The following is a 26,970-nucleotide window of genomic DNA, read 5'->3' as shown; positions in this document are numbered from 1 at the left end:
TCCGGGCAAACTTTCCCTCATAGCTCGTCTGCAATAGCCCGCTTCGGAGCAGATCAACAGTAGGACGTTAAAGCCCATTTCATTTTATTTTAAATACAAAATAAATCATCAATTGGTTAATGTTTGTCATATATAGAGTTCTTATTTTGCCGCGTATATAACCTCACAATATTATAGACAGGATAACACAGAGAAAATTCTAGAAAATTCAAGATTATTGACAGGACTGGAGAATATGTCTGTCTATAAAATAAAACCATTCTAGAAAACACGAGTTGCTTCCCTTTGTGGGTATTCCCCTAAATGCCAACCAATCAAATGACAGAAGTGATTGCAATAAGCCAATCATTTGTCAGGAAAACATAAACCCCCACGACAAATTACTCGAATGATCTTGACTGTTCTGGAAGATTAAAATAATATATAAAGCCCCAAAGCAACACAGTTTAGTCAGATAATATAAAACTGTACTAAGAGAACGTTGACGAGAATATATAACGAGAAACGATTTAAACGTTTACGTGAAAACTAGCCACAAACTACAAGAAGAGAAACTACGTTGATAAACAGACGAAAAATAGCAGACGAAAAACAAGAATTTGTGAAGAAAAGTGTTAACGAGAGAATTTGATAAACTTCGAAACACCAGAATAAGTATGGCAAGTAAAGTTAAAGGACCAGCCATTGGTATCGATTTAGGTACAACCTATTCATGTGTTGGTGTCTTTCAACACGGAGCAGTAGAAATCATCGCCAACGACCAGGGAAACAGAACAACACCAAGTTATGTAGCCTTTACAGATTCAGAGAGATTGATTGGTGACGCCGCTAAAAATCAGGTGGCATTAAATCCACAAAACACTATCTTCGACGCCAAAAGATTAATTGGACGAAAGTTTGTCGATTCCACAGTTCAAAATGACATCAAACATTGGCCATTCAAGGTGATCAAAACTGGTGACAAACCAAAATTACAGGTGGAATACAAAAATGAATTAAAAACATTTTCACCTGAAGAAATTAGTTCTATGGTGTTGACAAAGATGAAGGAAACTGCCGAATCTTATCTAGGACAGAAAGTTACAGATGCTGTTATTACGGTACCAGCTTATTTTAATGACGGTCAGAGACAAGCTACTAAAGATGCCGGTGTTATTGCTGGATTAAACGTTTTGAGAATCATCAACGAACCAACAGCAGCTGCCCTAGCTTACGGTTTGGATAAAAACATAACTGGTGAAAAACATGTTCTTATTTTTGACCTGGGTGGAGGAACTTTTGACGTATCAATCCTGACAATCGAAGATGGTATGTTTGAAGTTTTATCCACGGCTGGTGATACACATTTAGGAGGAGAAGATTTCGATAATCGTCTTGTCAGTCATTTTATTCAAGAATTTAAACGAAAACACGGTAAGGACATTTCTAATAATTCCCGATCTTTACGTCGACTTCGAACCTGTTGTGAACGAGCCAAGAGAACTTTATCAAATAGTGCTGAAGCTACAATAGAGATCGATGCCTTGTTTGAAGGTGTTGATTTCTATTCGAAAATTACCAAGGCCAGATTTGAAGAATTGTGTTCCGATTTATTCCGAAGCACCATGGATCCCGTGGAAAAAGCTCTTCGAGATGCCAAGTTGGATAAATCTAAAATCGACGAAATTGTCCTTGTCGGAGGTTCAACAAGAATACCTAGAATCCAAAAACTTTTACAAGATTTTATGAATGGTAAAGAACTGAATAAATCCATCAACCCCGATGAAGCAGTAGCTTACGGTGCCGCTGTCCAGGCCGCCATTTTAACCGGAGACAGAAGTGACGCCATTAAAGACGTTTTATTGGTGGATGTAGCCCCGTTATCCCTGGGTATAGAAACTGCTGGTGGGGTTATGACCAAACTGATAGAAAGAAATACTCGAATTCCAACAAAAACATCGCAGATATTCACAACTTACGCTGATAATCAACCCGGGGTGAATATTCAAGTCTATGAAGGAGAACGAGTGATGACCAAAGACAATAATTTAATGGGAAGTTTCGAGTTATCCGGAATACCGCCAGCACCAAGGGGAGTTCCTCAGATTGAAGTTGGTTTTGATATTGATGCTAATGGTATTCTCAACGTATCTGCTAAAGACAAAAGTACAGGTAATAGTAAAAATATCACCATCACCAACAATAAGGGACGTCTGAGTGGTGAAGAAATTGACCGATTGGTTAAAGAGGCTGAAAAATTCAAAGAAGAGGATGAAAAACAGAAAGCTAAAATTGATGCCAGAAATCATCTGGAATCGTATGTGTATAGTGTGAAACAGGCTGTAGATGACGCAGGTGATAAAATAGTTGATAGTGATAAAGAAACTGTAAAGAAAAGTTGTGATGACGCCATGAAGTGGTTAGATAATAATTCTCTAGCAGATAAAGAAGAATATGACCATAAATTAGAAGAACTACAGAAAATAGCATCTCCTATAATGACTAAACTTCATTCTGGTGGTCAAAATGGTGGACCAAGTGGACCCTCTTCTTCATCTGGTAACCAAGGACCTACAGTAGAGGAAGTTGACTAAAGATCTAGATGTAACTAGGATGTGATAAATCTGTTGAATGTATTTAAATAGAATGGTTGTGCAGTAATGTTTGTATATTTTAGATTTTTTACATTTTGTATATAATGTATATTAGTGAAAATGAGTCCTTCTAGTGTAAGGATATTTACGGGTCAAAATATTTTGTATATTATTATTATATATGTTCTCTTACAACGTATACAGAATATTAAAAAAAAAGTATTTTTTTATTATAAAAGAAAGTATAAAACTTTATTCAAATTTTATATTTGTTTCTTGTTATCTGTATAAAATAAACAGAATATAAAAGTTCAAACATGTTTTGTGATCTTCTTTCCATCTTGACTGGAGACAAGTAAAACACTGCAGCAATGTCGGACCAGGGATAAATCAATAATGAAATGAAATGGGGTTTAACTTCCTACTTTTCTACACCAACTGGGCTATTGAAGTGTCTATGAGGGGAAATTTTGCCAGGGCAGCGGCGCCACGGCCTACTCTTGTTTCGAATCTCACTGCCAAAGGTTATTTTACGTGGACGCCAACGTGTACACAGGACCTTGGTTTTTAGTCCCATCAAACAACTGGACAATGTCCTTTCCAAACCCTCCGTCCTGCAATAGCCAAATTAAAACTCGATATTTCGACGTTTTGTCACCCCGCCCCACCTCTCCCCCATGAGAATGGACTGCTCGAAATTTCGACCTTTTGTCGACCCCCCCCACCCCCATGGAAAGGAGACCCACAACTTAAGAATCAAGATTCAGAGTATCGGGCACCTCTGTCCACTCGTCTAGCATAAGAGAAATTTTGTATACGTGATTATCGAAAAGACATGAACCTCGCTCCCTTACTACGAAGTTAAGAAGACGGGTTAAATGGTCCTATTTCGCCCCTTCTTGCCTTCGCAGGGGGTGGGGGTGGGCGAATGGTTAACGCTTGCGCGCTGCATCATAAGGTCTGTCATTGAGTCAGCTGGCGTGGTTTCGATTTCCCGGTTGCACATGATCAGGGGTAGGGTCGCCTGTCCATCCTCGTGGGTTTTCTCCGGTTTCCTCCCGCTGCTAAAGACCCCTACGCGCAAGCTATTCATTGAAATAAAATTGAACCATAGTTTATTCCCGAAATGACCTAGTTTGTGTCGAGTGGATGTTAAACCCCTTTTCCCTCTCTTTTTCTTGCCTTCGTTTCGCTAAAATTAACAGCTTCCATCGGGTATACAGACTTACAATTTACGCATTAGTGAGATATATCGTCCTAGGCCGTGTTTCTCGAAATCTTAACTAAAGATAAAATCCAAATTTTAGTAGATACTTCAACAGGCCCGGCGCAAGTACTCTATTCTCCAGGTTATTGCGGCCCCTGGACCCACACCTATAAGGACCTAGGATGGAAGCCCCCCCCCCCCCAATCAAGAATTGCTTCCACCGGCCCTGTTCAAGCTAATATTATCCAATCAAATTACAAAAATTTGGATTTTATCTTAGGCCCCAGGGGCCTGTTTCACGAAATTTGAGTAATTTGATTGGATAATATTAGATAGATTTTAGTGCTTAGCCAATCAAAATTGAAGTATCTACTAAAATTGGGATTTTATCTTTAAAATTTCGAGAAACACGGCCCTGATCACTGTTGTTGGTAAGGAAAATAATTGTTTTTAAATACGTTGAATTGGAAGCCAACACCCCAGGAATAAAGATAGTTGGTCTCAAAATAAGCGTGGTCACTGCAGTCGGTCTCAAAATTACGCTTCGACTACTAAGTGAATATGAGGTAAACAAACAGTGCCAATAATATAGAAGTGAAAAATCCCAAATACTATCCGTGTATACGTATGATTGCTTTGATTGGATATCACAAATTAGTAAAAACTGTTATAATAATAATTGATTTATATAGCGCCGACAATTCAACTCAGTGAGCTGCTCTCGGGCGCTTTACATAAATACAACTACATGTGTAATATAAAATTACAACAATCACAACACATTAATTCATAAGAAAGACATAAACAAAAAACAGAGAACATTATTTAGTACACATGGTAAAAGTCTGAAACAAACACAGCTAAAAAGTTTGGTTTTGAGATACTTTTTAAAACCTTTAATGGAATTTGCGCTTTTGGTTTCGTTATGCGTTCAGTAATGAATCAGGAACGCCTCAATTAACTAATAGAGACTTTTGGCAAGTGGAATTTTCCCCATCCGTATCACGTATCCGTATCATCACATGATACGTTGCGTCAATGTAGTTTTTAGAGTTTTGGCAGAATTTTCGCTCCGCGTACGTATGGCTAGCTGAGCTGAGCTGAGATCAATTACAACATGATGGCAGTTAGTGACCAGCCTACAAATTCCTGAAAGGAGTAAAGTCGCTCGACAGTCGCTGAATTATATAAAATTTAAAAAAACATTTAGTGTCGAATCTTATTAAAAAAAAATCTTCGACTTCAACTCGACAGCAATTTTTGGTTTTTCTAATGTATCATTTCAAAAAGTTTTTACCACTTTTACAGATTTGCAAGGTCCCACCTCCATAAATTTAGCGCGTAGATCAACCAGCATGCAAACAGACAGGAAAAATATGAAAATTCCGCGAAAAGCTCATCAAAAATAATGATTAAATTCCAGTCTTTATCATCGCATCAAATATACAACTTCGTGTTCTAGGATACACATAGATTCATAAAAACGCTACGGCACATTTCAGCGTCTAAAAGTAGCAAAAAAGACGACGATGTTATACGGACCTTTTTCGTATGAAAGATTTTCGATACGTGCTGCCGTATCCGTGACGTATCACGTATGAGAAATACACACGCATTGTTGACGTCACACACAAAATCAATACGGATACGCGATACGGACCAGGGATTTAAGTTTGCCAAAAGTCTCTAATGACTCGCTGCGTGTGAGCGTGACCTGACGGACACGATCAATCTTGACAAAATCGCCGATCGGTGCTCAAACTTGACTACGCGTGGACCCTTGATGTAAATATGAGGACATAGTCATATCTTTGCTAATTTATGTATATTCACCACAACAATATATCCAGGGGCGGGTCCAGGTCCACCCCCACCCCCCCTCTGGATCCGCCCCTGATATCGAAGATATAGGTCCATGTAAATGATGTAATTATTATCTCTTTCATAAGTTGTCACAGTACTTTGTACGTTCTTTTAAAATTCGTAATAAATAACAAGAATTCCCATGCAAGTATACAATTTTACTCATGTCATAAGTGTTTGTTTACCATCAGAATTCTGCAAAATCTTCCCCCAAAGTCAAGGAAATAGCATTTCAGGGACTGTGCATCAGTCGGTCTCATTGCACCCCCCCCCCCCCCCGACAAAATCGATATGTACGCCCCTGAACCATGCATGCTAACATTGTTTATTCATGATCTAAAGTATGTTATTATTAACGTCCCCTTCAATAGCCAGAGGCGACCCCCCCCCCCCCTAATTTTCGACAGTATACGTGCCCGGTTTTTTTTACTGCTGAAAGTGCTTTTTCTCAGACCCAAATATGTCCGTTCCCAACCCGTTGCAGGGATCCCAAATGACTCAAACCATCGACTTAAACACACCAGTCTGGTCTAATGAATGCTTCTACTTTCAAACGAATTCTTGTTGTTTAGCCATGACGGTGCCCTAATCTTATAGAGTATAGAGTGACTATAGACAGACATCTTGTGGAATCGGTGGCGTATACACTCATGTCCATCACCGACGCGCATGAGTGCAACTTGATGTAGCATTGTTTCATGTGTGGACAGTACACAGTACAAGTCACAAGGCTTAAAGTTGCAATTTCATATTTTTAAGTTATATTTTTAAAATCTATTAAAATAAAGCCTTAAAATAGATGGTATCTATAAACAGTTCTACCTTGTTAAAGAATAATCCTATTAATCCTATAATTCACTATTGACAGTTGAGAAATTGACAAAAATATCATTTTCAACTCCAAATTCAAACTTTTGAAGATAACTATTCCATGGGGGGGGGAATAGAAAAACAAGGGAGGTAATTGTGTTATTATTTCCGGGGTCAAAGGTTTTTTAAGTGGGAGAATAATACCTATGATCGTATAATAGTGAGTTGACAACATATTGAGCAAACGACATAGAAATAATTATGTTTTGACTTTCTTAGAAAATATGAAATTATCGCTTTAAATAGTGAAGTGGCTAGGGAATAGATTCGCCCTTTTTCCCATCATAATGCCTCGCTCGCCATGACAATTTTCGAGTCTTATGTTCAACTGGCTTTTTTGCTCGATTTTAAGGCTCTTTTTCAACGATTTCCGAATGTTTACTTAGACGAAAATATCAGCCAAATAGCTCTTGGAATAGCTATAGATGCAAGGAAATGACCGATAATTTTTTTGGGGTCCCCCCCCGCCCCCCCCCCCCCCCAAAAAAAAAACCCCTCTCAGCGGCGTGCCCCGTCTCTGCGGTCAGTGCCCTCATTTTGCGGCGCCCCCTTTTTCTAAATTCCTAGATCCGCCCCTGATAGCAGCATTTATTCAAGGGTTTCCAGAATAAAGAGAGAGAGACAGAGAGAGAGAACTGGGTTTAACGTCCACCCGACACAAACTAGGTGATTTCGGGACTAACAAATGGTTCAATTTAAAGGGCTAGTGTGTATTCTTCATAATGAAGAATGATTATATCAGCCTGTTCTAGCAGGGTGGAAATGAAATTGGGTTTTGTGTCCTACTTATCTGCACCGCCTGGGGTAATGAAGACTGTTATACGCCGGTGGGAACAGTAAAGTGGGACGTTTCTAGACCACCACTAGCTTTGTTAATGGATATGCCGAGCTATAAATTTAACCAAAATAATATTATTCGTTCGTTCGAGAGAGAGTTTAACGTCCACTCAACACAAACTAGGGCATTTCAATTTCATTCTAATAATTCGCTTGCTACGAGTTTATCCTCCACTCGACACAAACTAGGTCATTTCGGGACTAACATGTGGTTCAATTTTATTTCAAACATTTGCTTGCGCGTTGGGGGTCTTTTAGCGGTGGGAGGAAACCGGAGGACCCGGAGAAAACCTCAGAAGTTGGACAGACGACCCTACTCCTTGTCACGTACAACAGGGGAATCGAAACCATGCCAGTTGACTCAATGACAGACTATTCGAGTTAGCGAGTATCTTCCACACCTATCTGATATTATTAACATTCGTATAAGTAAACATAAAATTTAATACGTTTCTTCTCTCAACATCAGATTAAATCGAAAAAAAAAATAACAAAACGAAATATATTTTAACATTTTTATTTTAACATTGTAAATTATACAAAATACAAATAATATGAGTAGAAAAATACAAAGAGATTCTTGGAATGATTTTAAATTACAAAACCATTCTTCGTATCTAAATATCACAGTTACATGCTTTTACACGTTCGCACAACCATTCGTTCTATTTAAATAGATTCAATACATTTATCACATCCTAGTTACATCTAGATCTTTAGTCAACTTCCTCTACTGTAGGTCCTTGGTTACCAGAAGGAGAGGGTCCACTTGGTCCACCACTTTGACCACCAGAATGAAGTTTAGTCATTATAGGAGAAGCTATTTTCTGTAGTTCTTCTAATTTATGGTCATATTCTTCTTTATCTGCTAGAGAATTATTATCTAACCACTTCATGGCGTCATCACAACTTTTCTTTACAGTTTCTTTATCACTATCAACTATTTTATCACCGGCGTCATCTACAGCCTGTTTCACACTATACACATACGATTCCAGATGATTTCTGGCATCAATTTTAGCTTTCTGTTTTTCATCCTCTTCTTTGAATTTTTCGGCCTCTTTGACCAGTCGGTCAATTTCTTCACCACTTAGACGTCCCTTATTGTTGGTGATGGTGATATTTTTACTATTACCTGTACTTTTGTCTTTAGCAGATACGTTGAGAATACCATTAGCATCAATATCAAAACCAACTTCAATCTGAGGAACGCCCCTTGGTGCTGGCGGTATTCCAGATAACTCGAAACTTCCCATTAAATTATTGTCTTTGGTCATCACTCGTTCTCCTTCATAGACTTGAATATCCACTCCAGGTTGATTATCAGCGTAAGTTGTGAATATCTGCGATGTTTTTGTTGGAATTCGAGTATTTCTTTCTATCAATTTGGTCATTACTCCACCAGCAGTTTCTATACCCAGAGATAACGGGGCTACGTCCACCAATAAAACGTCTTTAATGGCGTCACTTCTGTCTCCGGTTAAAATGGCGGCCTGGACAGCGGCACCGTAAGCTACTGCTTCATCGGGGTTGATGGATTTATTCAGTTCTTTACCATTCATAAAATCTTGTAAAAGTTTTTGGATTCTAGGTATTCTTGTTGAACCTCCGACAAGGACAATTTCGTCGATTTTAGATTTATCCAACTTGGCATCTCGAAGAGCTTTTTCCACGGGGTCCATGGTGCTTCGGAATAAATCGGAACACATTTCTTCAAATCTGGCCTTGGTAATTTTCGAATAGAAATCAACACCTTCAAACAAGGCATCGATCTCTATTGTAGCTTCAGCACTATTTGATAAAGTTCTCTTGGCTCGTTCACAACAGGTTCGAAGTCGACGTAAAGATCGGGAATTATTAGAAATGTCCTTACCGTGTTTTCGTTTAAATTCTTGAATAAAATGACTGACAAGACGATTATCGAAATCTTCTCCTCCTAAATGTGTATCACCAGCTGTGGATAAAACTTCAAACATACCATCTTCGATTGTCAGGATTGATACGTCAAAAGTTCCTCCACCCAGGTCAAAAATAAGAACATGTTTTTCACCAGTTATGTTTTTATCCAAACCGTAAGCTAGGGCAGCTGCTGTTGGTTCGTTGATGATTCTCAAAACATTTAATCCAGCAATAACACCGGCATCTTTAGTAGCTTGTCTCTGACCGTCATTAAAATAAGCTGGTACCGTTATAACAGCATCTGTAACTTTCTGTCCTAGATAAGATTCAGCAGTTTCCTTCATCTTTGTCAACACCATAGAACTAATTTCTTCAGGTGAAAATGTTTTTAATTCATTTTTGTATTCCACCTGTAATTTTGGTTTGTCACCAGTTTTGATCACCTTGAATGGCCAATGTTTGATGTCATTTTGAACTGTCGAATCGTCAAACTTTCGTCCAATTAATCTTTTAGCATCGAAGATGGTGTTTTGTGGATTTAATGCGACCTGATTTTTAGCGGCGTCACCAATCAATCTCTCTGAATCTGTAAAGGCTACATAACTTGGTGTTGTTCTGTTTCCCTGGTCGTTGGCGATGATTTCTACTGCTCCGTGTTGAAAGACACCAACACATGAATAGGTTGTACCTAAATCGATACCAATGGCTGGTCCTTTAACTTTACTTGCCATATTTATTCTGGTGTTTCGAAGTTTATCAAATTCTCTTGTAATGTTAACACTTGTCTTCACAAATTCTTGTTTTTCGTCTGCTATTTTTCGTCTGTTTTTCAACGTAGTTTCTCTTCTTGGAATTCGTGGCTAGTTTTCACGTAAACGTTTAAATCTTTTCTCGTTATATATTCTCGTCAACTTTCTCTTAGTACAGTTTTATATTATCTGACTAAACGGTGTCACTTTGCGGCTATATATATTATTTTAATCTCCCAGGACAGTCAAGATCAATCGAGAAACATCGCGTGGAGTTCATGTTTACATGACAGCTGATTGGTTCATTTTATGCACATCTCGTATTTCATTGGTTATTATTTAGGGGAATACCCACCAAGGGAAACAACTCGTATTATCGTGAACTTTCTTTATAAATAGATCAATAGACCTGCTGATGTTAGAAAGATGGAGGACGTATTTCGAATTTTATCGAATGTTATCGAATGTTTGCGGTTAAAGAATAATATTACCCACTATTAGTAGCAATATATTGAGGTGTTTCCCCCCCCCCCCACGGTTTGTATTTATATATTGTTTATAATTAATATTATAATAAATGCCTGAAGAGCAACTTCGGTTGTCAAAACGTTAGCACAAATTATGTAGTTTCATTTCGCCAACTAAATTCGGGAGGGGACTGGGGGGGGGGGGGCGTATAGGTCTCTGCCCCCCCCCCCCCATGATTTTGATAGCAAGGACAGATTTTCAGGTTTATATCCATATGAATGTCCCGTTCTGAAGGCTATCTAACCACTGCCTTGGGTCTCGCCACAATTAATGATCTTAACGATATCTTCCTCCTTGATTGACCGATCGCAGCTATCAATTTTTCCATATCGTCATCATATTACCCCTACATACTGCCTTCATCGAAATAACACTGGTACAATAAACTGTTCGAAATTATTATTTTGGTTTGGTAATGAAATGTTCCAGTTCCCAGGGTTTAAGTCCGTCCCTCCCCCCACCAAAAACAAGTTATTATGACAAATCCAATCCGTGAGAGAGAGAGAGAGAGAGAGAGAGAGCGAGAGAGAGAGAGAGAGATTAACGTCCACTCGACAGACCATGAGGTATAGGTAAACCTAATATATTGTATCGGCTAAAACACAGTATTTGTGACAAAAGTGTCTCATCGGGGTGAGAAAATAAGTACCAATAGTTCAATATTTTGGTCATTAAAATTTATACTTTTTTCGTTTCAAAAGCTGTTAGAAATACCCTTTTGTGAAGCTTTGTAAGTATGGGTCACTGTATGGCCACTTTAGGGTTACGGACACCACAATGTTTCAAAAGTTAAAAATATCAACTTCAAATTCAAATGAATAAAACATATTTTAGATTTTAAAATTGCACATTTCAAGAGTAATATAATATTACTGAAGATAACATTTTTATTGGAAGTTTTCAGTATTTTTTATGCATATGCACACTGTGACAGAAACACAACTCCCTTAATACACGATCTATTTGTATAATGCAAATACCGAAATTTATTATACGATTTTATATAAGCATGCATTTATATCCTTTCCAAAAATGTCACAGAAAATATATTAATTTGAGTTTCAAAATATAATTTATTGAAGTGAAACAGCATAACGCATAAAAATAGCTATTTTGTGGACATCTTTATTGCTGTAACTCAACAACGAAGAATTTGGTGGTCATAGGAGAGGTCATTATTACAAATGTTGAATACAAGGGAGAGAGATAAATGGGGTTTAACGTCCACTCGACACAAACTAGGTCATTTCGGGACTAACATATGGTTTAATTTTATTTCAATAATTCGCTTGCGCGTAGGGGTCTTTAGCAGTGGGAGGAAACCGGAGGACCCGGAGAAAACCCACGAGGTTGGACAGGCGACCCTACCCCTTGTCACGTACAACCGAGGATTCGAAACCACGCCAGCTGACTCAATGACAGACCTTATGATACAGCGCGCACGTGCTAACCATTCGGGCATCCCCCCACCCCCCCTCTTTGTTGAATATAAGAAATGGACTGTAATATCTGGAAGTTGTTTCCAACTGTATATAACATCAAAAAATTGAAAACTGGACAAATACTGTGTTTTAGGCGTATAACTATAACTGTTTGTTAAAGCCAGCTCAATTTTTGTCAAAGTCGCTGAGATGTAAATAAGGTTAAGACACGTGATTGTTGGCGAGATTGTAGATTAGGGTTAGTGTAAGCATTAGGGCTAGGTCCAGGGTTAGGTTTAAGAATTTGGGGGAGAGGTCAAGTCTCCGCTGACCTAGGACCTGGTATTTTGGGGGAGAGGTCAAGTCTCCACTGACCTAGGACCTGGTATTTTGGGGGAGAGGTCAAGTCTCCACTGACCTAGGACCTGGTATTTTGGGGGAGAGGTCAAGTCTCCACTGACCTAGGACCTGGTATTTTGGGGGAGAGGTTAAGTCTCCACTGACCTAGGACCTGGTATTTTGGGGGAGAGGTCAAGTCTCCACTGACCTAGGACCTGGTATTTTGGGGGAGAGGTCAAGTCTCCACTGACCTAGGACCTGGTATTTTGGGGGAGAGGTCAAGTCTCCACTGACCTAAGTCCTGGTATTTTGGGGGAGAGGTTAAGTCTCCACTGACCTAGGACCTGGTATTTTTGTTTCTGCCAAAGTGCTGTTTTCTGGGGGTTGTAGCTTATTCCAACACTAACGACGAAAACTCAGATAAATAGTTAAAATTGTACTTTTAATAAACGAGTGTCCAAAACTGGCTAACGGTGACAATAACGAGATAGGTATCGCTACGGCGAGCCGGTCACCAGACTAAAGTTACAGTAGAATATAGAACATATATACAAGCTTAGGATTAAAATAATTATATAATAATATTTGATCAGAGATGTTAAATTGTACATAGGAAACAGATGTTTAAATACAGAAGAAGATATCGACATAGCAAGAACGCGTGTTAACTATAATTACATAATATATATCGTTACATTAAGTTTAAAACCAAACAGTTAAAGGACTTGAAAGATTAGTGAGATATCAATTCGGACATTGGTCGATTTCTACTATAACTAAAAATTATATCATAAAATATATACAAAGATACACTATAACATTTCTGAAGAAAAATAAATTTGAGGCTCTCGGGTGAGAGCCACATTAGTGTTTCTTACTAAGGGTTGGAATTACATTAGGGCTAGGGATTCTTATAACTAGTTGATTTTATTTACTAAGGGTTAAGGCTAGGGTTTGATATATTGTTTGCTTTGGGTTAGGGCGAGGACTGGTGTTATTTAGTCTAATTTACTGTACACAAGATGGAGATCAGTAAAATGTTTTCTAATGATTTGGGATGTACTTGCTGCTGTTGCGCTAAATTTGACTACAAAAGGGGACTATTGTGCTAGCCGTATGATTATTCAAACTTAAGAGGGGGGGGGGGGCTGTTGTTTTCAATTTGTCAATCCAGATTTTTTCTCTTGTTAGCCTAAACGCTGTAATTTATTATGTAGTTTCAAAATCGCTCTTAGCCTTTTCTATTGGTGTGACAATGAGATCAGAAATGTCATGATTTGGTTGGTTGAAGTGAAGTGAGACCGGTGGCCGTTAATTCTTTCCCGAAGTGCATTTTGGGTCTCCCCTACGTATGGCTTGTCCCATTGTCTACATGAAAATAGATAAACTATGTTTGAACTACTGCATGAAAGTTTGTCTAACATTGGGCATTGTGTGTCATATGTTTTGTGTAACATACACTCGATAAAACTAGGTCAAATCGGGACTAACATATGACTCAATGTTATTTCAATGATTCTCTTGCCGTACGGGTCTTTAGCAGTGGGAGGAAACCGGAGGATGCGAAGAAAACCCACCAGGTTGGACAGGCGACCCTACTCCTTGTCACGTACAACCGAAAAAAAGAAAGGAGATAACCTGAACGTAAACACAGAAGACATGAATAAAAGCGCTTACGTTTCTTAAATTCTGTTGATATAGCGTTTGAAAATAGAAAACAACCAACAACAATTAAACTTATGATTCTTGTGAATCTTAATACCACTTAAACTTTCGGGGAATTGTCTTTCCTTAGGACATGGCCCAATTAACTGAAATGAAATATCCTAAGATATGTTAAGTGTCACTTGATGTGTAGAATTAGAACTAATGATGGAAACAAACACCTTAGTTCAATAATCAAAAATTTACTTCAAACAAATCGCTTTTAATTGAACGAAATTTTCTTGACTTTACCAACTTACTATTAACGGCCACTCTACGCACAGAAACAGACAGTGTTACTCTAAATACATAAACTCATTAAAGGGCTAATCCCGATAATTTTTTTGGAGAATAAAACTGCTTAATTTTGTGTTAAAATCCCCTAAAATCCTCTACCTAAGGGCCGAGCAACTAACTCCATATTTGTGATAAGTTTTCAAACAACCTAAATCTGTCAGTCTTCATCTGGAAATGGAGACCGGTGTCTCAAGCTGTATTATGCGGTGTCTGGATAAAACCAGACATTTTTTTTTTCTATAAAATCAATGTGTACGTTAAATTTACCTATCGTTATCAAATGCAGCACATGGGTCATTCAATGTATAGTCCTCTCAAGGAACGGGGATCGATTATCAAATCTTAAAAGGGTTGCGTGTCCGGATAAGCAGTTTTGACGTTTACGTCCAAACGACTCAATATTTTGAACTGAAACTTTGAGACAAGGTAAATATACCATTCCTCTATATTTTGGCGCTTAAATTTCATACATACTCGGATTATTGTTGAGACTCTGTTCAAATCGGGATAGTCCCTTTAAATACACGCAGTGACCAATTACCCTCCTTGTTTCAACCCAACTCAACTCAAAGGCCCTTCACCAATGTAACCAAACAAGGGTCAATTGCTGAAGATTCTTTGATTTTACATAATATTATAAATTTCTGACAGCGCCCAAAACAGTCCAAATACTTCAAATTAAACGATATGCAAAAATGAGTATAAATATCCCCAGAAGTCTGCTAGTTTGTCATCACTCTCAGGGTTATCTCACCAAGATCCAGTGGTCGGTTGTCGAGTCATCATGAAGTCGTTTCTTCCAATCGTTGCCTTGTTGTCGTTGGGCCTAGTATTTGCTGTAGAAAACCAATCTTTCGATACAGTTTTCGCGGCCATCAGTTCTTTAGAGAATGACGGATTCGATGAAACAGTGATTGCTCGTAAGTATAAAACATTTAGTTGATTTACCTTAGTCCATTCACATAATATGCCTAAAGAAAAGAAACTCGGGATAAAAGTTCATAAATGTAATATATTTCAAATCGCTTCAGAAGATTTTAAAATGTGTTGCCGTAACCGAATATACGTAAACAAAACTTAAAGGGTCATTATGGGAGATTAGATAAAAATTTGCAAGTTCGCGCTATAATAGTTAAAAAATAGATAACGTAAATAGAATATGCTGAAAATTTCAGTCAAATTGCTCTTCCCTGAACTGAGATATTAACTTTAGAATTTTAGTCTAGCCTCGATCATCAATACTAAAGTCGGTACGATAAAAAACAGTCTCGATTATCCATTTTTACGTTTAATTTTTATTCAAAAAATGTATTCCCATTTAGTAAATATCGCAGGCTAGCGATGACATCGAGAGTTGATTATGGTCTTGATAAGTTAATTAATGTCTAATTAATAATTAATTAGATAACATTTCAGGCCTAAAGAAAGACCTGCAATAGGCAGATTTAGCTCTTGCGTAATGTATGTTTAACATAATCTCATATTTGGATTTAGTTCTTCTGTTCTTTACTTTGATATAATATTATAAATAAACACCAAATTTGAAAAATATTTGCACATAATTTCTGGATTTATGTGTGAGTAAAGCCAAGGTTTGACTTGATATAACCAAGTCAAAAATAGCGATTTATTTTTTATGTGTGTTTGAATCCGAAACCCAGCTAAGATTTTATTTCGCTATAAGCGACACTTCTCCTTGTCACGTACAACTGGGGAATCGAAACCACGCCAGTTGACTCAATGATAGACCTTATGATACCCCCCTCCCTCCCCCATAAAGAATAGGCAGTTTGAATTTATTTGAAAGCTTGATATTTTTTTTTCAGCTTTGGATCGCAAGAAGAGATCTACTGGTGGAAGTTACGTAGGAAACTACTTACCGGTGTCCAATCTTGGTTTGGGTGGTAACAATGGTTACTATGGTAACGGTTACCATAACCAGAAAGGCAACAGACCCAATGTCAACTTCGTCCAATCGTTTCATCCAGGCAAAGTCGTCGTTGAAAAAAACCAGATCGTCCACAACTACTATAAAGAAGGCAACTACGAAAAGGCCTTGCAATATTTCTACGCCATTCCCCTGGTTAAGGTTGCTAAGGAACAAAATGGGTACGTCGGCCATTACCAACAGAAGAGAAGTTACACTGTCAGCGTCTGCAAAGGTTGTAATCAAGGTCATCCCCAGATCGAAGTCCGATGCAACACGAAGCCTTATAGCTACCTCGTGAGACGTTTCAACTTTATGCCCCAAATCAACAACGTAAACTACAACACCTACAACCGATACGCCGTCGAACAGCCAAAACACCAGCCTGTTTATCAGAGTCATCCTACATACTACCAAGCTCACCCCGTTTACCAACAGGAACATCCTACATACCAACAGCCACACCCAACCTACCAGCTGGAACATACTTACCAACAAGTTCATCCTACATACCAACTGGACCATCCAACTTACCAGCATAAACAGTCTAATTACCAACAAGGTCATCCAGGTTACGGTACAGTAGTGTATGCTTCTGCTCCTCAACGTTATGGTTACCAAGACAACAACAACTATGTTAATCAGGCCAACTTCGGTCCCCGTGATGGCCAGCATTAAGGGTTTTCACGCCATGTTAAGGTTGGAATGTTTAGATATTTATGAATCAAACATTAGAAGATGTAATTTATGTTATAAAATTTACTAGTAGACGGAAATACCCGTAATAAACTGATTAAATCAGAATCTTTCCATCTTTTGTCTTTGTAACTAAAATGATTGAAGATTCAAGAAATGAAATGAAATGGGGTTTAACGTCCTACTGTTCTGCTCCTATGCTGGGCTAATGAAGACGGGCATACGCCATACAGTGTGCTATGAGGGAAATTTTGCCAGGGCAGCGGCACTATCGCCTACTTTTATATCGAATTCCAACTGCCAGGGGATCTTTTACGTGCATTCTAATGTATACACGGTACCTCGGTTTTTCGTCTCATCCGAAGGACTAGACAGCTGTCCTTGTCAGGCCCTCCGTCCTGGAAGATTCAAGAAACAGAATCGTTATGATATAGGTCAGGGTCAAATTTTGAAATCAGATTGATATGATGTGATACCAGGGGCGGCGAAAGCAATTCTTGATTAGGAGGGCTACCGTCCTAGGACTTTAGGCGAGGGTCATGGGGCCGCCGGGGCCCCGGAAACTCCAATGCATTGGCAATCGGTAATTTTATAGTTTTCAGTCAAATCTACACACGTATCAGCCTTTTCAGCCATCCTTGAACTATCTCGATCGTGCTCTATCACAATTTATTTCCGATTTGCTCTTATCGGGTCGTAACTTTCTGGATTATGGACAGTGATTGTTCGAAAAATCACGTTTTTAACTTGTGGGTCCTCTAGCGGTAGCAATTTTTATTTTATTTTCAAAATCGTTCAAATATATCACCGTTACACCATAATTATGGTTGAGTCCGAATTTCCCAAAAATCAGACTGAAACTTCCCGCCAATTTACGCAAATAATGTAAAAGTATGTAATACCAAGGTTGTAAGAATGCCAGTCCCGACAGCTGAGGTGGTGTGAGTAGAATCGTGACGTATTTTATACCCCCGTCATGCAGACCGGGGCGGCGTCCTTACTGCGACGCTACGGCGACGGAAAATGGTCGGAGAACGCGTCAAGATCGCCATTTGCGTGATTAAAGCGTGGTGGAAACGACAGATATCGTGCTGTGGTCTCCATGGTCGCCAATGATCGGCGAGTCACAGCGTTTGTTTTAAGCATATTCAAAACAAATGCCAAGGTCTGCGATCTAACCTGGAAAGCTGTAAGAACGCGTCTTTTTTCAAGTTTGTAATTTTTTGGGACATTTTCCCGTGTTGTGTTTACGTTTGCCGGCGATCTTGTGTATTTTCTGGTCGCATTACGGTCGCTTCAGCGCAGTAAGGACGCCACCCCGGTCTAACGGGGGCATTAAGTAACAAATATGTTTCAGTTGATATATTTTTTATGCAGCCGGCACATGCGTTGTACTCCGAAATTCTCCTTTTCACTCGATTCACTCGATTTGGAACTGAGAGAATTTAATTCCGGAACGTTCAATCGCGTATCCCCAATGTGACAAAAACATTAAAGGTTAGGCAACTCTGCATTACCTTTGTGTAGTCGTGACTTCCGAGACGGAATGGATGTGTATTGGAAATGAAATGAAATGAAATGGAGTTTAACGTCCTACTGCTCTGTTCCGAACTGGGCTAATGAAGACGGGCATATACCATACAGTGTGCCATGAGGGAAATTTTGCCCGGACAGCGGCACTACGGTCTACTCTTATATCGAATTCCAACTGTCAAGGGATCTTTTACGTGCACGCCAATGTGTACACGGGACTTCGGTTTTTCGTCCCATCCGAAGGATGTGTATTGGAACCATAGTATCTATATAACTCTTTGATTTGAACTGCAATCGCGTTAGCCAGATAAGGAAACTCGCCAAGGTTTTATCATACACCCTTATCTGAATAATTCGATTACGTGTAAGCTGTTTAGTAATGGAAGGAACAGTGGGATGAGGAGAAAACCCACGAGGTTGCAGACAGGCGACCCTATCTATACCCTTGTCATACAAGCTACTTGACTCAATGACGGACCCTATATATAACCCTAAGGGGATGCTCGATTCACAGTCCAGAACGTCCCGAATTGACAGAATTGCAATGGAGTGACGCGGAATTCAGTCCTGTCCCAGTTCTGTCAGTCCCGACTACGGATGTGGTGTGAGTAGAATTGTGACGTAATTAAACACAACAAAAGTTTCGGCTGCATGGTTGGATGAGATATTTATATATCCAGTCGACGCATGCTCTGTAGCCCGAAATACTCCTTTTCACTCGATTGTCACTATTTTTGGGATTGAGAGAATTCAATTCTGGAACGTTACGCACACCCCAAGCCCCAGTAGTTGTTTGGAACTGGACAAAAATATTGGCTGTCTGATATCATGTACACCCTGTCCCATCTACGACAACATTCACACATGTAGCCATGTATATATATATATATATATCTACTTTAATAGGTTTCGCAAATATATTTTCAAACAAATCATTCACATTATACTTAAAATGTAAGCGGGTCTTTCTCTCTACAAATTGTTTATTTCCATTTGAATTTTCCATGTTTTAATATTTGGTGGTGGCCAGTAATTAGAAACATAAATAAATCGAAAATCTATGCATGATGCAAACGTAATTGGAAGATTTTCGTTTTCTTACGACAACAACATCAATTATATACTAAGTAGCAAAAGTCTGAATACACTTGGACCCCCCCCCCCCAAAAAAAACCCCAAAAAACAAAACAACATAGTAGGCCCAAACTCCTATTTATTTACAACAATTATTAGGAATCAGTTAAGATTCTATCTGTATAAAACCTGTACATATCCCAATATGGTTTATACTGCTAAAATAAAACACAGAGATAATCATCCTGGAAACATGTGTGAAGTGAAGGTACCTGTGTTGCATAAAATTGTGTCTAGTAAGCCTGTCAGTAATATTTTGTTAATTTTTTTCTGCCACTTATCAGAATGAATCGCATGTAGGTACCCAAAAACATAACCGCCTAAACCAAATATTTATCGCCCGCTCAGCCAGCAACGTAACCATAATGCTTTTGTACGCGGTGTCTTGGTAGACAGCATGGCCACATGGTGTTTGTTTATATTTTTTAGGGGTTTTAAAAAATGGGTTAGGGTTAGGGTTAGGGTTAGGGTTGCGGACCCCCAATATATATTTCACGGCTACGCCTCTGGTTCCAGGTGCCAAAAATCCTGTGGTCCACTACATGTACAGACGCTGCGCTGCTGTTATTGACACTCGCGGTGGACACACCAGATACTGATGTATAGACTCTAAAACTTCTCGTAATGTCTTGGAATTGTGTCAACGTTTTTTGGGGGGGTTTTTTGTTGCTGTTTAGTACATATAACTCACTGATTACAAATGAACTTTTATCTTATCTTCGCTACTGACCTATAATATCTTGAATTTCAAAAATTGCTTATTCATGTATTTCCATTGGACATTTTAAATAAAGCATAGTGCTATATAATAAACTAAATTAATACTAAAATTAAATTATGAAAGTACAATGCTAACTCACTCAATTTCTTTGTCAAGTTCACCTTTAATACTCAAATTGTTCTATCTCTTTCAAGCAGATTTAATTTAATTCGACTGAGAATGAAATAAAAAATTGATGTAACTTTCTAAGGGGGCCTCCAAACGCCACTGATTTCGGGACTAACATATGATACAATTTATTTCAATAATTTGCTTGCGCGTAGGAGGTTTAGTAGTTGAAGGAAATCGGGGGACTTGAAGAAAAGCCACGAGGGTATTCAGGCAACACTACTCTTGGTGTTAAATTGAGATACTCTCAAATGAAATGGCGTTTAACGCCCCACTCTTCTGCACCCACTGGGCTAATAAAGACGGACATACATCATGCAGATGTTATTGATAGTTATCGTGCTATCTTGACACATGGAAGCAGAATTGATTTAAATATCTTTATGTCGGTTATTGACAGCCATGGTTGTCCATATTGCACTCATTAGTCATTATCCCCATATAAACTTATAGCTGAAGCAATATATCCAGCTTCATAATCTCTTCTGCCATCCGTAGTCTAGAAAGGGATTATAAGGAGATAGAACAGAGAAGGCGACAGCGTCTGAGTTAAGACCGGACAGGGGCCATGTAAGTAATTAGTTGGGAGTTGGCAGCCAAGGGTGTCAAGCCAAGCTAGGACCATGGCTCCCTCAACACAAGCTAATTACGGGGTCTTAAATTTTGTACATGGTATGTTAGAAGAAGAATAAAAGTATCACATGAAGTTAAAATAGTGTTGTCATCCAGGACCGATTCAAAGAACCTAAAAGGGTTACAGGGAACTACGGCCTTTTACTCTTTATTCGAATTCCAACTATCGGGCTTTTTGCGTGCACGCCGACATTATTTCAAATGTAGACATAAATCCACTTTATACCTGACAAGCAAATCAACACAATACATTAAAAAATAATTAAATTATATAACCAAATCAATGATGTCCATTTTAAGATGATTGACCATTTTCAAATACCTCTGTTATTTCTCACGACATCACCGATCTTATCTTGACACGTTTTGATAAACCAGGTCTGAGGTCTGTCTATAAAAACAAGCACGTGCACAAGGAGGATCAATCGTTCTTGATTCCCTGAAATAAGCAGTCATGAAGGTCTTATGTAAGTATTTTATCATTTTAATAAACAAAACATCATCTATCCTGGGAGTATTACATACTCCTCGCAGTGTTTCGTTTGATTAGACCTAATCACACTTAACACTGCTGTAATGGAAGCAAATTTCTGTTCCAAATTATGACTGGTCAATAGTCAGATTAACAACAACCAATAGCTAACTGCGCAGCAATATCATTAGGCTTTAAACAGAGCACCAAACTGGACCAAATATGTTTATATAACGTTACATCATGACTCCCGATTTTATTACGCCCAATTAATCAGTGCATAGCAGAATATTGCAGCAAAACTAATTGCGTGACAAACGAGGCTATCAAAACGGATACAATATAAACAATACTGTTTGGAGACGAACAACACTTTCACTGTTTTTAATACCACAAATCTATGTCCAAAGTTTTAGGGAAGACCCCAGATTAAACGAAGGGCTGTCATGTTGTTGTACTTGGGATAGATTTTGATTGAATAGGAAGAATAGACACACTCCCTCAAAAGCTCAAGTATCAGAAGTCAACCTAATCTGTTTCACAGAGAATAATGAGTCTTAATATTCACTGCTGATCAGTGTGACGTCAACCCAGCAATGGCCAGAGAGGGATTTCTCAGGCCATTGCTTCAAGAATATGGGAGAATTAATGCAACTGCCGAGGCGATGATTTTTTAAAAACAGCGGTTACATTTTTGAGAATTATGTGCTTGGAATAGTTAGAAAGTATTTTCTAAATACATACATGAAAGCCAATATAGAGATAGAGGGTTTTGACTGACGAAAGAATTGGGAGCCCGCTTATAGTCATTTTTATTTCATTACAAAATGCTCCCATCTTCCGATTTAGAGCATATCCTGAAGTCACCTTTGTTTATTTTATAAATCCCATGTTCCGATTGAGAGCACATTCTATGGTAATAATTTGATATATTATACCAAATCGAAGTTGCGTCTATTGGATTAGTAGATGGTATTTAAAGATACATTATGGGAGATTAGATAAAGAGCTGAAAGTTCTCACTATAATAGTTACAAAAAATACATAATGTAAAAGGAATTTGCTGAAAAGTTCAGTCAAATTGATCCACTCTGAACCGAGAATTTAACGATTGAATTTTCGGTCTAGCCTCGATCATCATTACTAAAGTCGGTACGATAAAAAACATAGTTTCGATCCATTTCATGATTAAATCATGAATGAAAGTTGAGCAGAAAATCGGATCACAATCTAGTAAATACCGCAGGCTAGCGATGACATCGAGAGTTGATTATGGTCTGAATAAGTTAATTAATGTCTAATTAATAATTTAGATAACATTTCAGGCCTAAAGAAAGACCTGCAATAGGCAGATTTAGCTCTTGCATAATGTATGTTTAATGATTCAATAATTTCCTGTTTCACTACAGGTCTTGTTGTTCTGGTGTGTGTTGTGTCCGTCTATGGAGAGCAGGAGAAACGCCAAGTTGCTACTTTAGTTAAATATGCACCAGTTATCGCTAAATTCTTGGCGAATAAAGTTGATGTCGGTAAATGGATTGGAAAGGCTGTTGGTAGTATATCTGGTCTCATCAAGGGAAAAAGCGGAGATGTAAGTATATTTTAGTTTCATCGCGGACTAATGTTTAAACGACAAGAATCAGGCGCGGATACAGGTTTTTGATGAGTTTGAACTACAATACTGTCCCCCATCAATTTATTTGTCAAACTTGCAATGTCTGTTCCCGTCTTCATTAGCCCCGGGGAATCACCGTGACTAACTGGGTAAGACGCTGGCTAGCTAGCTTGGAGGTCGTGTGTTCGATCCTTGCATTAACCGAGAAAATTCATCGGGATTTTCCGACGTGGTTTCCCCCTTGTTAGTGACACAGGAAGGAGGGCCTGACAAGGACAGTTGTCTAGTCGTTCGAATGGTACGAAAAACCGAGGTCCCGTGTATACATTGGCATGCACGTAAAAGATCACTTGGCAGTTGGAATTCGATATAAGAGTAGGTCATAGTGCCGCTGCCCGGGCACAATTCCCCTCATAGCACATTGTATGACGTGGGCCGTCTTCATTAGCACAGTCGGAGAAGAACAGTAGGACGTTAAACCCCATTTCATTAGCCCGTTTGGAACAGAAAAGTAGGACGTTAAACCCTAGTTTGTTCCTTCATTCATTTCTGTTTCTCCTAATACTACACTTATTAATTTTAATATATTTTTTTCTCTCTCAAGGTTACTATTCCCAACACAACTTTGAAAATTCACTACAATGTTGGAAGATGTCATCTTGTTAAAGGAAAGCGATTCATCTTTCATGGTAAGTCGATATTTAACTGAATGTATACAATCTATACAATCTGATTCAAACACAGATCCTATTTCGTTTCGTTTTTTATAGTTCAAAATTTCGTTTTACTACACTAGGATCTGGAACAGTTCTTATATTACCGGCGGGGGGTTCTTGACGTGCGATGCACGGAACTGTGGGTAAACCACTAGAAACGTCAATGCTGATTGATTAATCAATGTCTGACGTCATAGGGTCAAACGTCGTTCGTACGACCACTGACACGACTTTCCAGTACAACCGGTCAGATCTTCATGTAATGTAGGCCATAGAAAGTATAAAAAAAACCGAAACGAAATATAGATCTGTATTGTAATCAGACTGGCAACTTATATAGGACATAGTCCATCAACATATTTTAGTGCTACGTTTTTGAACAATAACTATTAATGAAATTGGTCTGATAAAAATGTATTTTGTTTTAAATACGGTATTTTGGGATGAATATTTGTTCCTTGGACAATTGGCGGTCCTCGATTTATTCTCGGTTCCTGGTCAATAGTACGTTAGAATAGATTTTGGACATCTTCTGTAATCTTGTCTGCTATAGTCCCCTGTCCTTATCCATTGTAAACGGAATGTCCTTAATATTAAGATACAACCTACGAGTAAGACAAGGTTCTGGCCCCAAGTTCACAAATCATTCTCAGACTTAGGTTAAGAATTTACTCTCTGTTAATGAGAAATATCCTTGATCCAGAAACACAAAACTTTGCAAATAATTTCTTATTGATGTATTTGATACATTAAAATAACAAAAGGTTTATAAAGTTCTATATTTTAGTTAAAATAAGGCGACCAATTTTGAGTAAATTCGTAAGTCTGAGAATGTTTTGTGACCTCGGGGCCAGTTGTTATATCACATGTTGAATATTATCTAAAGTACCCGGGCCTTATCTTAAAGTGTAAACGGAATGTCGCTTATAAAAAGATACGAACTTTTATCAAGACAAGCCAGGTTTCGAACTTTGGCGACTAGAAACAAAATGAAAAAAAACCCACCACCACGCGTAAAAACAACCGTATTCACGAATAATCTGTTTGGTTATTAATAAAAACGTCTGTATGTCTAAGTTGATTCCAGGGCCCAGTTACTCAAAATCTTAACTAAAGATAAAATCCAAATTTTTGTAGATACTTCAGTTTTGATTGGCTAAGCACTAAAAGCAGTCTAATATTATTCAATCAAATTACTATAATTTGGATTTTATCTTAGTTAAAATTTCGTGAAACAGGCCCCAGTTCTTCTAGATGTCCGATGACTTTGGATTTTTTCTTAGAAAAGTCATGTTTGGGGGCCATAAAACGTACTTTTGAAGGGAAAAGTAAAATGATTTTTTTATGATCAATCCGTCTGGTATAAATACAAAAGACTAAACACCTAGTTCGAGTTCTGGGGCCTGTTTCACCAAATTTTAACTAAGATAAAATCCAAATTTTAGTACTTTGATGGATAATATTAGATTGATTTTAGTGCTTAGCAAATCAAAATTGAAGCAATCTAACACACAGATCCTATTTCATTTTGTTTTTTAAAGTTCAAAATTTCGTTTTACTTGTCTTTACTACAATAGGATCTGGAAGAGTTGTTATTGAACTCGTGTTCTGAATGGTGTCAGGGATAAGCCAATGAAACGGTCTGTCACGGCGAGCTTTAGGCGTGTTTTGCACGGAACCGTGGGTAATCCACTAGTAACATCAATGCTGATTGGTTAATCAAATGTCTGACATCATAGGGTCATAAGTCGGTCTTTTGACCCCTTACGTGACCTATCGCTAAAACTTGTCAGATCTTCATGTAGTGTAGGCCATTGAAAGTATAAAAAAACGAAACGAAATATAGATCTGTATTTTAATCAGATTGAAATTGAAGTATCTGCTAAAATTTGGATTTTATCTTTAGTTAAGATTTCGAGAAACAAGGCCCTGTTCGATATTCGTCTACGTTTGTTTTTCTTCAGAACGGTCGTACTTGGGCGACAATTAAACTTAATATTGAAAGGTTAATCATTCATTGATTCTTTATTTTCATTATTAATTTTTAATGTATTATTTTATTCAGAGAGTTGCACAGCCACTGCCAGTGAAAATACCGTCACCAAGACCTCTGCTTCTTGCAATACCCATGTTCAAAGTTCTGCTATCCAATGCGCTATAGAAGCTGAAATGCAGAAAATCCAAGATCTAGCTCAAAAGGCCGCCCAAGCCGGTCGATAAATGTATATATGTTTGTAAAATAGAAAAAATCGAAGCAAAGCTTTAAAAAGTTAATATTTGTTTGTTGGAGAATATTTAGACTGTCAGGTTATTGTAAGTCCACGACTGTGGCAAGGATTCTTGGAGGGTGTTGGAAGTGTCTGCTGAGAAATGAGTCAATTCAGATACTTGCGGACATTTCGAAACTAGGTGGGACTGCTCATTAGTACACTGAAAAAAAACTTGTGTTGAAACAACACAAACTTGTGTTGTTTTCAACACAAGTTAGGTGTCTCTATTTAACAACACAAACTTGTGTTGAAACAACACAAGACTTGTGTTAAATGTTGAAACAACACAAGACTTGTGTTAAAATTTACCAAACAACACAAACTTGTGTTGAAACTTGTGTGAAATTCTACACAATACTTGTGTTGAAACTTGTGTTGAAATTTCTGAAACTTGTGTTGAAATTTCTGAAACTTGTGTTGAAATTTCTGAAACTTGTGTTGAAATTTCTGAAACTTGTGTTGAAATTTCTGAAACTTGTGTGGTTTCATAAAAACTTGTGTATAACCACCAACAAAAACTTGTGTTTTATTTTCCCTCAATTTAGCAATCTTTCCCATGCAGCCCCCACCCCTTTTGCTCTGTTTAACCTGTAAAGTTTGATAAAGTTTGATAAATGAGGTAACAATTTTATTTGTTAAATTATCATTTATTCATAAAATGATAGGAAAAAGTAAATTAACACCACCAAATCAAAACTAAATAGACATCATTTGAAATGTTAACAGAAAAAACAGAGATATAATTCTAATACTAATAAAGTTTTTGTTATACTTTGCCCCCCCCCCCACCACATCACA

General features: G+C 38.0%; 2 protein-coding genes and 1 long non-coding RNA gene across 4 annotated transcripts; 2 read left to right on the top strand and 1 right to left on the bottom strand.

Annotated features, from left to right (window-relative positions):
- Window positions 1-454: 454 nt before the first annotated feature.
- Window positions 455-2,815, top strand: LOC126808538 (heat shock 70 kDa protein). The gene has a single exon (XM_050533375.2). The coding sequence runs from the start codon at window positions 657-659 to the stop codon at window positions 2,571-2,573; it is 1,917 nt and encodes a 638-aa protein (XP_050389332.2). The 5' UTR covers window positions 455-656; the 3' UTR covers window positions 2,574-2,815.
- Window positions 2,816-7,851: 5,036 nt separating this feature from the next.
- On the bottom strand, window positions 7,852-10,189 carry LOC126808539 (heat shock protein 70 B2-like). Its single transcript, XM_050533376.2, has one exon. It carries the CDS (start codon window positions 9,978-9,980, stop codon window positions 8,067-8,069), a length of 1,914 nt encoding a protein of 637 aa, XP_050389333.2. The 5' UTR covers window positions 9,981-10,189; the 3' UTR covers window positions 7,852-8,066.
- A 4,426-nt stretch (window positions 10,190-14,615) lies between these two features.
- LOC126808583 (uncharacterized) lies at window positions 14,616-26,176 on the top strand. 2 transcript variants are annotated; one of them, XR_007674683.2, is made up of 5 exons: window positions 14,616-14,713; window positions 21,478-21,566; window positions 22,981-23,162; window positions 23,791-23,875; window positions 25,968-26,176. It is a non-coding gene; the product is annotated as an uncharacterized LOC126808583 (long non-coding RNA). The 2 variants fall into 2 exon arrangements; XR_007674684.2 differs by lacking the exon at window positions 21,478-21,566.
- The last annotated feature ends 794 nt before the right edge of the window (window positions 26,177-26,970 follow it).

This window comes from Patella vulgata, chromosome 1 (genome assembly GCF_932274485.2).
Source record: "Patella vulgata chromosome 1, xgPatVulg1.2, whole genome shotgun sequence".
NCBI lineage: Eukaryota > Metazoa > Mollusca > Gastropoda > Patellidae > Patella > Patella vulgata.
Note: the sequence above shows the minus strand (reverse complement) of the source record. Positions and strands in the feature narration are given on the sequence as shown.